Raw genomic sequence first — 14375 nt, 5'->3', positions numbered from 1 at the left:
AAGCAGGCGGACACTTAGAGAAAGAGTGTAGTGAACAGGAAGATTTTTTGTTCAGGATGTGCTAGGAAAAATTGTCAGTATTCATAAATATGACAGCACTGATCATTCGAAGAAAAAATGTCTAGCAAACGCTGGCTCTGAAATGCTTACTTTGTGAGCGATGAGCACGTGTTTCGTAGAAACAAGACGAACAAGCACTCATAACCTAACCTAATGTATTTAGTGATCATAGTTCTTAAGCCCATGTTTAAAGGGCATTTTTCTTGTTTTGGTCCATACTGCTACCTCTTGAAATATGGAAATCAAAGAACTTGAAGCAGAAGATATCTATCTCATAGCACTCCATCTGCGAATAAAAAAGTAACTTAGCCACATGCGTGTTCAAAGGGTAAAAGGATTTTATATTTTAAAACAATATATAGGTCTTTCAATTTCATGTATAATGAAGCATACAATTTTAGAATCATTTTCGCAGGCTACAAAAGTTGAACGATAGTTACCTACAGTTAATGTTACAGTAGCGCACATGTCTGATAATGTTACAGTACACATTCAAAAATGGTGTTTGTATTTAATTCATAATTATGAAAATATTATAGATGTCGATATTGTTTATTTGAATGTCCAAATTTGTGACATGAATGAAATTTTACCACCCATATGAAATAGCGGGAGAACTTGAATGAGGAGGTAAATTAAAGTTAAGCAGAATACTGATAGAGTAGCAACTGAATTCGGAAGGATGGAAATTGATATGCCCCTACGACCATCATAATTTAGATATCCAATATTTTCTTTATATAGGTTAAGGAAATTCAGCGATGGGTCCTTTAAAAATGTCAGCACCAATTTGTGACCATTGTCGCACGTTAAACTCCGTCATTAATGACGTCGTCGACGGTAAAGCTGACAGCTCTTCATCCCCTTTTCCCCGTCCCTGAGTTGACACAACGTCAAATCATACTAGTCTGAGTCGTAGAGTTTCACATACCATCCGCCAGTGCATCGTGTTTTGTCTTTTGTGTGTTAATTTCCACACTGAAGTTATTTGCATGTCTGGTTTGTTGGTTGTAAGGGAGAATAGAAAACAAATGACTGATCAGTTCTTGTTAGCTGGCGTTATAGATTTTTGGGATATACGACCTGTTGTGCCTCTGGAAAGGATACGACAGCGAACATGTTTACTATTTTTTGAAGAATTTTATTCAGCATGGACAGTGTCTTCATTAACTGATATGAAATACTAGTTTTGCTTTATCATATTCTGAGTTTTTATTTGCTGACCTGGGATTTCCTCAATAGGAACTTAGTTTATTGGTTGCAACAAGCACAAATGGATGTGATACCGCACTACATAAATCAGTTAAGTTACTTCTGAGTCTAGGGAATAACACTGCAATGCGTAGCAGCACCACTCATGGTGTGTGTCTTGAGCACAATCATGCTTTTACTGTCTGTAGAGCTTGTCCCAGAAATCCATTCTTTCCTTGTGGAGGTCTTTCTCGACACTAAGTCCATCCTTTGTGATGTTCAGGTAGTAGCTATTGTCTTTCTTGAATGGAGTCCATGTCACAGACAAAATGGGATCTTCCGGATCTGGTGTGGGATTCCTGTAAAATTATAATCATGAATGTTACAACACAGAGACAAACAATATGCATTTGAAAAAAAGCAAGATGGCGTGACATAAACGAATTCATAAATAGAAAGGATAGATATTTGGCAAGAAAAGGTGGTGACGTTCATTATTTGACACGAAAACTGTTTACGGGTATTCTAGGTTCAATCCTAAAAGTCTCCGCTGCGTCACTTGCAAAGAGAGCCGATAAGCTTCATGGTTATCTGCCCTTTTGATGGATACGTTAACATCTCTGGTGCCCTCTCTGTAATTATTCTCGGAGTTTCAGGACACGAATTGGATGGCGACTGCTAATGCCTATGCAGCGCATAGGTCCCTCATCCAAGTAGGAATGGGCTCCTGACACCACACATTCCAATCAGCGGCAACCTATTGGTGTACAATGCGGATGTGACGTCATGTCTACTCGCGAAATACTAGTCTGACAGCTTATATGTGGAAACATTGTCTGCGGGGTTGAAAATCCGTTCTAGATGTTGTTGACTTACGAGACAAGAATTCTCGTATTACTTCTGAAATGCTATGAGCCACGCTTGTATCGATTACCATCCCACGTTCAGTCTGAGGTACCTAGCGATGTGCTTTTATGGTCACTACACATTTGCCTGGAACAGATCACTGACATACCGTGTCTACGCTCGCACCGTACACTGCATCTAATTCCCACAATTGGTCGTCATAAGCACCACATCCTCTATCTGGACCACCAATTCCGTGACTTTTGTTGAGGCAGTTTAAAAGGAATGGAAATGAAGCATCATAGCGACGTGCAGTTTGGAGTTCCGTATCCGTAACATCCTCCAGACTAAAGGCACTGTTTCCCACTGAGAAAACCTCGTTCAGTTTGGCTCTGAGCACTATGGGACTTAGCTTCTGAGGTCATCAGTCCCCTAGAACTTAGAACTACTGAAACCTAACTAACCTGACATCACACACATACATGCCCGAGACAGGATTCGAACCTGCGACCGTAGCGGTCGCGCGGTTCCAGACTGTAGCGCCTAAAACCGCTCGGCCACACCAGCCGGCCTCGTTCAGTTTCAGAGATATTGTATTTTGAGTCAAGGTTAGTACAAGTTAGATCTTAATAGTTTCTGATCCAAGAGGGCAACAACGCAGCGTAAAATTTTTCATGAAAAAGGGGAAGTATTACGGTAACGTTGAAATATTTACAACAATTTTTCAGTAATTATACAAAAGGTTTAAGAAATTATTTCCTGATTCAAAATGGAATATGGATCAGTTAAAGTTGCTTCTCAAATCGGAAGGCTTTCAAGTAATTACGCTCACATAAAATATACGCTTCGGCGCAAGCCATGATTTAATTGTCGGAGGACTTGAAAAATATTACTTTGTTAGCTGAGAATTTGCTCGTAACGGGTTAAATGCAAGATACATTTGTTAACAGTAAAGTTTCTTTCTTGTTTCGTAAAGCAAAAGTTAAGTCACCTGGCATTTATGGGTGTGGGACCGAGAAGGACAGGTTCAGCCGTCTGACTGGAAAGGTTTTTCTTATTGTCCGCGTCTGCAGATATATTTCGTTCTCGAACTGTGAGAGCTGTGTATGTAAGTATGTCTTTTAAGCGTTGATGACTGCAGTGGTGTGTATGTGTAGTGCACTGTCGTGTCCGTGAAGATGGGAGGAGCTAGTAGATGAAACCTGGTGACAGCACAAAGTCTACTCCTTTCCAATGGTACTAAAGAGCCTGCCAAGTTGAACGCCCCCATCCGACGTACTGTGGAGTGGTTTGGAGTTTAACAGAGGACACTGGCGATCAGGAAAACCATGCCACCATGGCGATTATCCCAACAGCACGGTGCGTATCAGGACGGTGCTGGCCACGTCCGGCGGTGCACAACTGCAACCATCCGACAGCAACCGTTGTATCCACCTCGGCACGGCCTTTGACATGTTGTTTGGTGATTGAAGAGTCAACATTTCCTGTTGTCCCTCTCTTTGTGTGTGTGTTTGTTTGTTCAGTATTAGTAAGGACACTTGTATTTACGTATGACTGTTAGCAAAACAACAATCATAAAATACAAAATTACTATCAATTGAAACGTCCCCTTAGAAAAATTATACAGGACTGGTCTATGTGAAACGTCCTCTTTGAACAATTATACACGAATGTGCTTAAGCTGACACACAATATTTTCAGCGCAACGCAATCTGACTTCCAAAAATCCCTACGGAAGAATGGCCCTGACTAACATTAACCTTTATGTTTCACAAATCACTTACCTCACAAAAATCTTCGGTACTCGAACTACTGCAATACAGCGAGCGCCACTACCACCAGCTAACTAAAAGATTCAAACTATGGAAGTCACTAACTACTGAGGCACAGTTCGCAAATGAAAGATTTTAATAGAGAACAAACAATGTATTTACCTTCATAGTCATAATATATATATATATCAGTTCATGACACCAATTCTTACAAATTTCAAAACTCCGCCATCTCTCTCCCCACGTCCACCACTGCTGGCGGCTCACCTCCAACTGCGCAATGCTACGCGCTGTTAGCATCCAGCTGCCGCTGCCGAACACTACAATGGCAGACAACAATGCAAACCAGCCACAGACTGCACACGGCACAGCCAGTGATTTTTATACAGAGCGCTACCAATAAAAAAAACCTGAACAGCCTACTTACATAGCCCCCATGCTCCCCACAAAAAAATTAACAAATTGTTTTGGGCAGTGGCCAATACAGATTTGAAAAAAATTTTCATAATTACAATAACAAATAAATGAAATGCACACACTTATCGATACAATGTTGGTCAAAAGGTAAACTTTTCTCACAGTCCATAAGGACAGTGCTGATCGCTCATCACAGTAAAATAGCAGTGGTTTTGCTCAATGTCTGAGCAGTAAAAGAAAATGCACATGGAAGTAGTGGATTTCCATGCAGTCGTGAAGAGGTAGTGTTGTCCTTTCAATGGAAAGACAGTGCTGACTCTTGACATGCAGACAGGTAATGGGCCACAACAGAGCAGTCGAAGTTTTAAAGAATATTGGTAGGTAGGTCGTCACAGAGTAGACCCATTGTAGTCCTAGTAGAGATTACGGTATTGGTGGGCCATCAGAGGTGCAGACCCAGTGCAGTCCTTGTAGAAATAATGGTATTGGTGAGTCATCAATGGTGTAGACCCACTTCAGTCCTTGTAGTGGCGGTTCACCTCCAACTGCGCAACGCTACGCGCTGTTAGCATGCAGCTGCCGCTGCCCAACACTACAATGGCAGACAACAATGCAAACCAGCCACAGACTGCACACGGCACAGCCAGTGATTTTTATACAGAGCGCTACGTGGCGGCGGCGTTACCAATAAAAAAAACTAAACAGCCTACTTACACAATATTTCCACTCGAAACGTTGTGAAGTACAGTATTACAGGCAGGCAGAAAGGCTCTAATGCACATCTCAGGCACGCAGTACGACAGTTCAGCTGGGAGATGGCACACTCACGTTTTGGATCGGTACCACGCTGGCTATCGGACGCTTCTCAACACTATCGAGACTAATATGAAAGCTGAGGAGAACCGGGCAAGGCTCCTCCAACATATTGCGTAGTTATGCAGAGTGGCAAAGGGTTCGTCTTTGAAGAAAATAAGTCACCATCAGACAGCGTGCACCGCCGGAAGGTTGAAACCATCACAATGAAATGCAGTCAGCAAGCAGTAGCCGGTCGAGACACAAGCAGCTACAGGGAAGTAACCGATTTCGGGACTTTTACGAGTTCCTAACCAGGAGCGAATTTTATAATATCATCTATGTTGCTCAAATAGTTTATTGAGTTTCTGGGTGTTTATTTAATATCTAATAGCCACAGTTCTCGCGTTTTTGTTTGTGCCATAAAGTAAACCGATTTTGGACATATTACAAGATCCTAATCAGGCGCGAATTATTTAATTTCACCTGAATGCTTAGATAGTTAGGTTTTTGAATCTCTACATATTAATGTAAGGTATTAGACACAGTTCCTGCGTTTTCTTCAGGGTGTACAGTACGGTTGCGCAGCACAGCCGATAGTCTGGTTATCTGCATAGTTTAGTTTTCCTTCAGTGTGGACAGGATCGGCGATATTGGTGTCCGGATACGAGCCGATTTGGTGACACTTTGCTCTCAGCTTCAGGCTGTGATGACTTCAGTTACACAGCTTGAAGGTGCAGTGGATGGGCCCCACTACTGTGGGCCAGCTGTGGGGATCCAACGGACGTCCAGGACGTCCTAATCCCCCGACCGGTCCTCACCGGTGGCCAGCCCAGTTACTGGAAGCACTGAGTATGACCCCTCACCTGTGCTCGAGTGGGAGGTAGCAGGCGGTGAAAGACTTGCCGGGCGGCCGCACTTAAGGCCTCCCGGGTTTGTCTGACAAACAGGTTCCAGGAGCTGTCTGTGCTTGGCACTGCTACTGAGCCAGATTCTGTTGCCTGTCCGTTACAGAGGAAACCTCTCAGCCAGTTATTTCCGGACATACATACAGTGTGGGATTATTGATATTTGGGAGCGGAAACGTTATGCGCGTTATGGGGACTTGGCTGAGAAGAAGGAAAAGAAAACGAATGTGCAGTCCGTGAGCATACCGCGTGGAGTCATTCCAGATGTGGGAAGGGTCCTTCTGGATGCCATGAAGAGCACAGGGTACACCCAACTGCAGGTGGTTGCTCACGTCGGTACCAATGATGCGTATCACTTTGGATCAGAAGATATTCTCTCTGGTTTCGAGCGGCTACCAGAAGTGGTAAGGGCTGCCAGTCTTGTTTTGCAAGATGAAATCAAAGTTGACCATTCGCAGCATAGTCGACAGGACCGTCTGCGGACCTCTAGTACAAAGCCGACCTGAGGGTCTGAACACAGGCCCAGACGGTTTTGCGACCACGTAGGCTGCAGATTCCTCGACTTGTGCCAAAAGGTGGTTGAGTTTCGGGTTCCGCTGAATAAGTCAGGTGTTCACTATACGCAGAAGGAGGCTACACGGGTAGCAGGTGTTAGTTTGTTTTAATGTTAGAAGGTCTCGGAAAAATACAAGAATAGCTTCAGTTACAAAGGGTGCAGGCCGGACACAGGAAGAACTTAGACACAGGAACTAGCGGTATAACAATTGCAAATTGTCGTAGCAGTGTTGGGAAAGTACCAGAGCTCAAAGCGCTAGTAGAAAACACTGATGCTGAAATCATTATAGGCACTGAAAGCTGGCTAAAACCGGAGATACGGTCAGCCTAAATTTTTGCGAAGAACCTAACAGTGTTCGGAATTGATAGTCTAAACTCGGTTGGTGCTGGCGTATTTGTTTCTGTTAGAAGTAGTTTATCGTGTCGTGAAAATGAAGATTGATAGTCCCTCTGAGTTACTATGGGCAGAGGTCATTGTTGGCAACGATAATACAATAATTCGATTCTTTTTCTGACCTCCCAATTCAGATTATACAGTTGCTGAAAGGTTCAAAGAAAACTTGACTTTCATTTCAAACACTTACCGGACTCACACGTTTATACTTGGTGGTGACTTTAATTTACTCTCGATATGTTGGAGAAAATACATGATTAATTTCGAAGGTATGCGTAAAAAATCGTCCAAAATTGTGCTAAACTAATTCTCTGAATATTATTTCGAGCAGATAGTTCATGAGCCCACGCGAGTAGTAAACGGTTGTGTAAACACACTTGACCTCTTAGCAAAAAATAATACTGAATTAATTACGAGCATCAAAACGGATATAGGGATTGGTGAACATAGGGTTATTGTAGCGAGACTGAATACTGTAACCTTCAAATCCTCTAAACATAAACGAAAATTAAACCTATTAAAAAAAGCCGATAAATATTCACTAGATGCTTTCCTGAGAGACAATCTCCACTCATTCCAAATTAATAATATGAGTGTGACCCAGATGTGGCTTGAATTCAAAGAAACAGTATCGGCAGCAATTGAGAGATTTATACGAAATAAATTAACAAATGACGGAGCTGATCCTCGTTGGTACACAAAACAGATCAGATAGCTGTTGCAGAGACAAAGAAAGCAACATGCCAAACAGACGCAAAATACCCAAGACTGGCGATCTTATACAGAAACTCGAAATTAAACATGGACTTCAATGCGAGATGCATATACGAGTTTCCAAAACGAAACTTTGTCTCGAAACGTGACAGAAAATCCTAAGAGATTCTGGTCGTATGTGAAGTATGTTAGCGACAAGAAACAATCAATGCCTTACGTGCGTGATAGCAATGGAGATCCTGTCGAAGACAGTGCTGCCAAAACAGAGTGACTACAAGCAGCCTTCCGAAATGCCTTCACAAAATAAGACGAAGTACACATTCCAGAATTCGAATTGAGAACAGCTGCCAACTTGTGTAACGTAGAAGTGAATATCCTCGGTGTGGTGAAGCAACTTAAATCACTTAATAAGGGCAAGCCTTCTGATCTAGACCGTATACCAGAGTATGCTGAAGTATTTGCTCCATACTGAACAATCATATACAAGCGTTCGCACGACGAAAGATCCGCACCCAAAAACTGGAAAGTAGCACAGGTCCCACTAGTATTCAGGAAAGGCAGTAGGAATTATCCACTTCATAACAGGTCCATATCATTAATGTCGATATGCAGGAACGATTTTCGAACGTATATTGTGTTCGAACATTATGAATTATCTCAATGAAAATGGTCTAGCCGAAAGCAGTGGCCGAGCGGTTCTGGGCGCTTCAGTCTGCAACCGCGCGATCGCTACGGTGGCAGGTTCGAATCCTGCCTTGGGCATGGATGTGTGTGATGTCCTTAGTTAGGTTTTAGTAGGACTAAGTTCTAGGGGACTGATGACTTCAGATGTTAAGTCCCATAGTGCACAGAGCCATTTGAAATATTTGAAAACGGTCTATTGACACACACTCAATATGGAATTAGGAGAATCGTTTTTGTGAAAGAAAACTAGCTCTTAATTCGCATGAAGTGTTGAATGCTATTGACAAGGGATTTAAGATCAATTACGTGTATAGGGTGGTCCATTGATAGTGACCGGTCCAAATATCTCACGAAACAAGCGTCAAACGAAAAAACCTACGATGAACGAAACTCGTCTGACTTTAAGGGCGAAACCAGACGGCGCTATGGTTGTCCTTCGAGATGGCGCTGCCATAGGTGAAACGGATATCAACAGTGTTTATTTTAAACTAGAATCTCCATTTTTATTACATAGTTGTGTAGTACGTAATGAAATATGAATGTTTTAGTTGGACACCTTTTTTCGCTTTGTGTAGATGGCGCTGTAATAGTCACAAACGTATAAATACGTTGTATCACGTAACATTCCGCCAGTGCGGAGGGTATTTGCTTTGTAATACATTACCCGTGTTAAAAAGGACCGTTTATCAATTTTCGGAAAAGGTCGGCATCGTGTTGATGTACGGCTTTTGTGATCAAAATGCCCAATGAGCGTGTACTATGTATGCTGTTCGTTATCCTGGGCGACATCATCCAAGTGTCCGGACCATTCGCCGGATAGTTACGTTATTGAAGGAAACAGGAAGCGTTCAGCCTTCAGCCACATGTGAAACGTCAACCACGACCTGCAACAAATGATGATGCCGAAGTAGCTTTTTAGCTGCTGTCGTGGGTAATACGCACATCAGTAGCAGACAAATTGCGCGAGAATCGTGAATCTCAAAAAACGGCGGTGTTGAGAGTGCTACATCAACATCGACTGCGCCCGTACCATATTTCTATGGTACAGGAAATGCATGGCGACGACTTTCAAAGTCGTGTACAGTTCTGCCACTGGGCACAACAGAAATTACGGGAAGATGCAGATTTTATTTTGCACGCGTTTTATTTAGAGGCGAAGCGTCATTCACTAACAGCGGGAACGTAAACCGGCATAATATGCACTATTGGGCAACGGAAAATCCACGATGGCTGCGGCAATTGGAAGATCAGCGACCTTGGCGGGTTAATGTATGGTGTGGCATTATGAGAGGAAGGATAATTGGACCCCATTTTGTCGATGGCAATCTAAATGGTGCAAAATGTTTCAAATGGCTCTGAGCACTACGGGACTTAACATCTAAGGTCATCAGTCCCCTAGAACTTAGCACTACTTAAACCTAACTAACCTAAGGACACCACACACATTCATGCCCGAGGCAGTTTTCGAACATGCGACCGTAGTCGTCGCGCGGATCCAGACTGAAGCTTCTAGAACGGCTCGGTCACACTGGCGGCTAAATGGTGCAATGTATGCTGATTCCCTACGTAATGTTCTACCTGTTCTACTACAAGATGTTTCGCTGCATGACATAATGGCGATGTACTTCCAACATGATGGATGTCCGGCAGATAGCTCTCGTGCGGTTAAAGCGGTATTGAATAGCACATTTCATGAAAGATGGATTGGTCGTCGAAGCACCATACCACGGCCCGCACGTTCACCGGATCTGACGTCCCCGGATTTCTTTCTGTGGGAAACGTTGAAGGACATTTGCTATTGTGACCCGCCAACAACGCCTGACAACATGCGTCAGCGCCTTGTCAATGCATGTGCGATTATTACGGAAGGCGAACTACTGGCTGTTGAGAGGGATGTCGTTACACGTATTTCCAAATGCATTGAGGTTGACGGACATCGTTTTGAGCATTTATTGCATTAATATGGTATTTACAGGTAATCACGCTGTAACGGCATGCGCTCTCAGGAATGATAATTTCACAAAGTTACATGTACCACATTGGAACAACCGAAATAAAATGTTCAAACGTACCTACATTCTGCAATTTAATTTAAGAAATCTAACTGTTAGTCTAAAATTGTGAGTCAAATGTTTGTGACTATTACAGTGCCATCTATCTCAAAGAGAAGAAAGTGGTCCAACTAAAACATTCATATTACTTTAAGTACTACATGAATATGTAATAATAGTGGGGTTTCCTTTTTACAAAAACTTATTTGATATCCGTCTGACTTATGGCAGCGCCATCTAGCGGGCCAACCACAGCGCCATCCGGTTTCGCTCTTCGTGGTAGACAAGTTTCGTTCTTTGTAGTTTTGTCGTTTGACTCTTACTTTGTGAGGTCACGATCAATGGACCACCATGTACATAGATTTCCTGAAGGCTTTTGACACTGTACGACACAAGCACCTTGTAGTGAAATTCTATGTTTATGGTATATCGTCTCAGTTATGTGACTGGATTTGTGATCTCCTGTCAGAGAAAAAAAAATGGCTCTGAGCACTATGGGATGGACTGAGGTCATGAATCCCCTGGAGCCTTGAACTACTTAAACCTAACTAACCTAAGGACATCACACACATCCATGCCCGAGGCAGGATTGGAACCTACGACCGTAGCGGTCTCCCGGTTAAAGACTGAATCGCCTAAAGCCGCTCGGTCACAACGGCTGGCCATGTCAGAGTGAAACAGGAGTGATATCTGGTTTCCCCACAGGTAGTGGTGTAGGCCCTTTGCTGTTCCTTATCAATATAAACGATATGAGCGACAATCTGAGCAGTCGTGTTATGTTGTTAGCACAGGACGCTGTCGTTTATCGACCAATAAAGGCATCAGAAGCTCAAAAAAAAAAAAATGCAAAACGATCTAGAAAGATATCTGAATGGAGCGAAGATTGCCGGCCCCGGTGGTCTCGCGGCTCTAGGCGCTCAGTCCGGAACCGTGCGAGTGCTACGGTCGCAGGTTCGGATCCTGCCTCGGGCATGGATGTGTGTGATGTCCTTAGGTCAGTTAAGTTTAAGTAGTTCTAAGTTCTAGGGGACTGATGACTACAGATGTTAAGTCCCATAGTGCTCAGAGCCATTTGAACCATTTTTGGAGCGAAGATTGGTAATTGACCTTAAATAACGGAAAGTGTTGGGTCATCCACATGAGTGCTAAAAAGAATATATTAAAATTCGGTTGCACGATAAATCAGTCAAATGTCAAGGCCGTAAATTCAACGTAATATCTAGGAATTAAAATTACGAACAACTTAAATTGGAAGGAACTCTCAGAAAATATTGTGGGGGAAGGCTAACAAAAGACTGCCTTTTGTTGGCAGGACACTTAGGAAATGTAACAGATCTACTAAGGAGACGACCAACACTACGGTAATCCGTCCTCTTTTAGAATACTGCGGCGTGATGTGGGATCCTTACGAGATAGGACTGATGGAGTTCATCGAAAAAGTTCAAAAAAGGACAGGTCGTTTTGTATTATCGCGAAAAATGGAAGAGACTCTCAATGACATGATACAGGATTGGGGCTGGAAAATATTAAAGGAAAGGCGTTTTCCGTTGCGACAGAAACATCTACTGAAATTCCAATCACCAACTTTCTCCTCTGAATGCTAAAATATTTTGTTGACACCAAACTACATAGAGACAAACGATTACCACCATAAAATAAGGGAAATCAGAGCTCGTACGGAAAGGTATAGTTGTTCGTTCTTTAGCGCGCTATACGAGAATGGAATAATAGAGAATTGTGTAGGTGGTTCGATGAACCCTCTGCGAAGCACTTTAATGTGTTTTTCAGAGTATCCATGTAGATGTAGATGTATACGTAGATTGAGTTACACCCTATTGTGATTTATTTTTGGACCAGGTAAAATAAGCAGTGCGTCCTCGCAGAGACTCACCTCACATGGGAAGTGTACAAGAAAAGGCCTTCGCTGTCATTGACAGAATTGCATGTTATCGACAAACCTCAAAACATTATTTTCTTGCTCTGAATAAATCCTTCTGCTTATTTCTCCTTTGTTTCCTCTACTGATCCATCAGTGCACAGATTAAATAACATCGAGAATAGGCTACAATACTGTCTCACTCTCTAATGAACAGCGGTTTCCCTTTCACATCCATCAAATCATAACCGCATTCTGGTTTTTGTAAAAGTTTTGAACGATGTGTCGTTCCCTGTATTTTAGTCCTGTTACCTTCAGTATTTCAGAGCGCATTCCAGAAAATATTGTCAAAAAGTTTCTCTTCGTCTATAAATGGTATGAAGGTAGGTTACCCTTGTTGACATTACCTTTTAGGATAAGTGGCCCTACATTTCTCCCGAACACAAACAGATGTTCCATGAGGTTGGCTTCTACCGGTTTTTCAATTTCATATAATTGATTTGTGTCGGTATTTTGAACCATGACTTATCAGTCTGTTAGTTCAGTAATATTCGTACCTTCCAGCACATAATTTTTGAAATGTCAGAGTATTTCCTCTGTTTCATCTAGCTTGCATACACGGTGGAATAGTTTTACCATGGCAGGCTTTCCGAAGAGCATCAGTGGCTCCAGAAGCTTTGTTTCGAGTTAGGGCTTATTGCACTCTCTCAGATTCTTCTTGCAGTATCACATCTCCCATCCCATACATCTTTCCTCATCCCTGTCTATAACATTGGTTCAAACTTCCTTTCTCTTGCATGGTCTCTCTATGTGTTATTTCCACCATTCAGCGTAGCACTGATTTTTCATCTGGGCTCGTGAGATTCTCGTTTCCCTAAGGCTTCTCTAATTTCCCTTTAGGGGGCATCTGTCTTTTTAGTAAAGACTTAGACTTGTCCTCTAACCATTCCTGCTTAGCCATTTCGCTCCTATAGCAATCAGCATTTCTGGGTCGTATGTGTTCCCTTTTGCCTGCTTATTTTGCTGCAATTTTTTATTTTCTTCTTTCATCAGTTCGGTACTCACTGTTGTATCCAAGGGTTTATGCTAGTTCTTGTACTTTTACTCATTTTGCTACCTTCACCATTTCATCTCTGAAAGTTACCCATTCACCTTCTACAATATTCCTTCCCCTTCTTTCAGTCATTCGTTGCCTACTGCTCCCTTTGACTTTCAGAACAATCTCAGATGCCTTAGAGTTATTCAGGTCCCATCTCCTTAATTTCATACTTTCTCGTATTTTTTTTTCAATCTTAATCTTTAGTTCATCATAATCTTCTTTTTCCTGGCCTTATGCCGTATCGTCAGGGGCATTGAACTAGTTTTGACGGTGATAGTAGAGAGGAAGGTCGGATTCCCTTCCACAACTTCGGTTGTCCGTCACACCCTTGGCGTTAGTTCCGGTGACGACAGTTTTCTGACGTATATGTGTACTCAGGCGTCACATTGCCGATTTGGTTGGCCGTCCACGACATTTGGTGGGCTGGTCACTTACATGGTCCCGTTTACCCGGTGTGGTTCTGGTTGACTCAAAGAACCTTCTTATGCCTCACCTGCACGGGAACTCGCATGGTACTTGATAAATTTGTAGGATACTTTAAATCACTGGTACAATAGTCTTGTATTCAATCAAGCGCTTGAAGGTGGGATTCACATCGGGAAACCCGGGCCGCGTGTACCACTTTACCGAAATAAATGATTAGTCAATTGAAAGCGGAGCGCATTTGTGCATCATATTTTTGATGATGAATAATTTCGCTCCACTTGTATTTGACAACAGTCGTGGACGTCTTACAAAGGGTGTAATGTTATATTATTTTGGGGGCAAGTCAAGGTGTGATTGAATACAGTAACGTTCGCCTAACCAGGAACTTGGGTGGGCAGGCCTTAGGACGTGACATCTGTCAACCTGCAAGATGAAGATGTAGAAGAATGGACGACACCCTGTCACCGATAATGTTAAAATAAACATTCTGCCTCTAGTTCACGAAATTAACTCTCACAAGTATCACAGAATCATCTCCAACCTAAACGCAACTGTCCACGCATTGCGGAATAAACACTTCGTCGGGCTTT

The 14375-nt window shown here is 42.6% G+C and overlaps 1 protein-coding gene across 1 annotated transcript in view; it reads right to left on the bottom strand.

Annotated features, from left to right (window-relative positions):
• Positions 1 to 1116: 1116 nt before the first annotated feature.
• LOC126332783 (juvenile hormone esterase-like) overlaps positions 1117 to 14375 on the bottom strand; it is a 64014-nt gene continuing 50755 nt past the window's right edge. Inside the window, exon 10 of the mRNA XM_049996664.1 lies at positions 1117 to 1610. Within this exon, the coding sequence (XP_049852621.1) occupies positions 1448 to 1610 (163 nt within the window). The 3' untranslated portion in view covers positions 1117 to 1447. The remainder of the gene's footprint in view (positions 1611 to 14375) is intronic.

Source organism: Schistocerca gregaria, chromosome 2 (assembly GCF_023897955.1).
Source record: "Schistocerca gregaria isolate iqSchGreg1 chromosome 2, iqSchGreg1.2, whole genome shotgun sequence".
Taxonomy (NCBI): Eukaryota; Metazoa; Arthropoda; class Insecta; order Orthoptera; family Acrididae; genus Schistocerca; species Schistocerca gregaria.
Note: the sequence above shows the minus strand (reverse complement) of the source record. Positions and strands in the feature narration are given on the sequence as shown.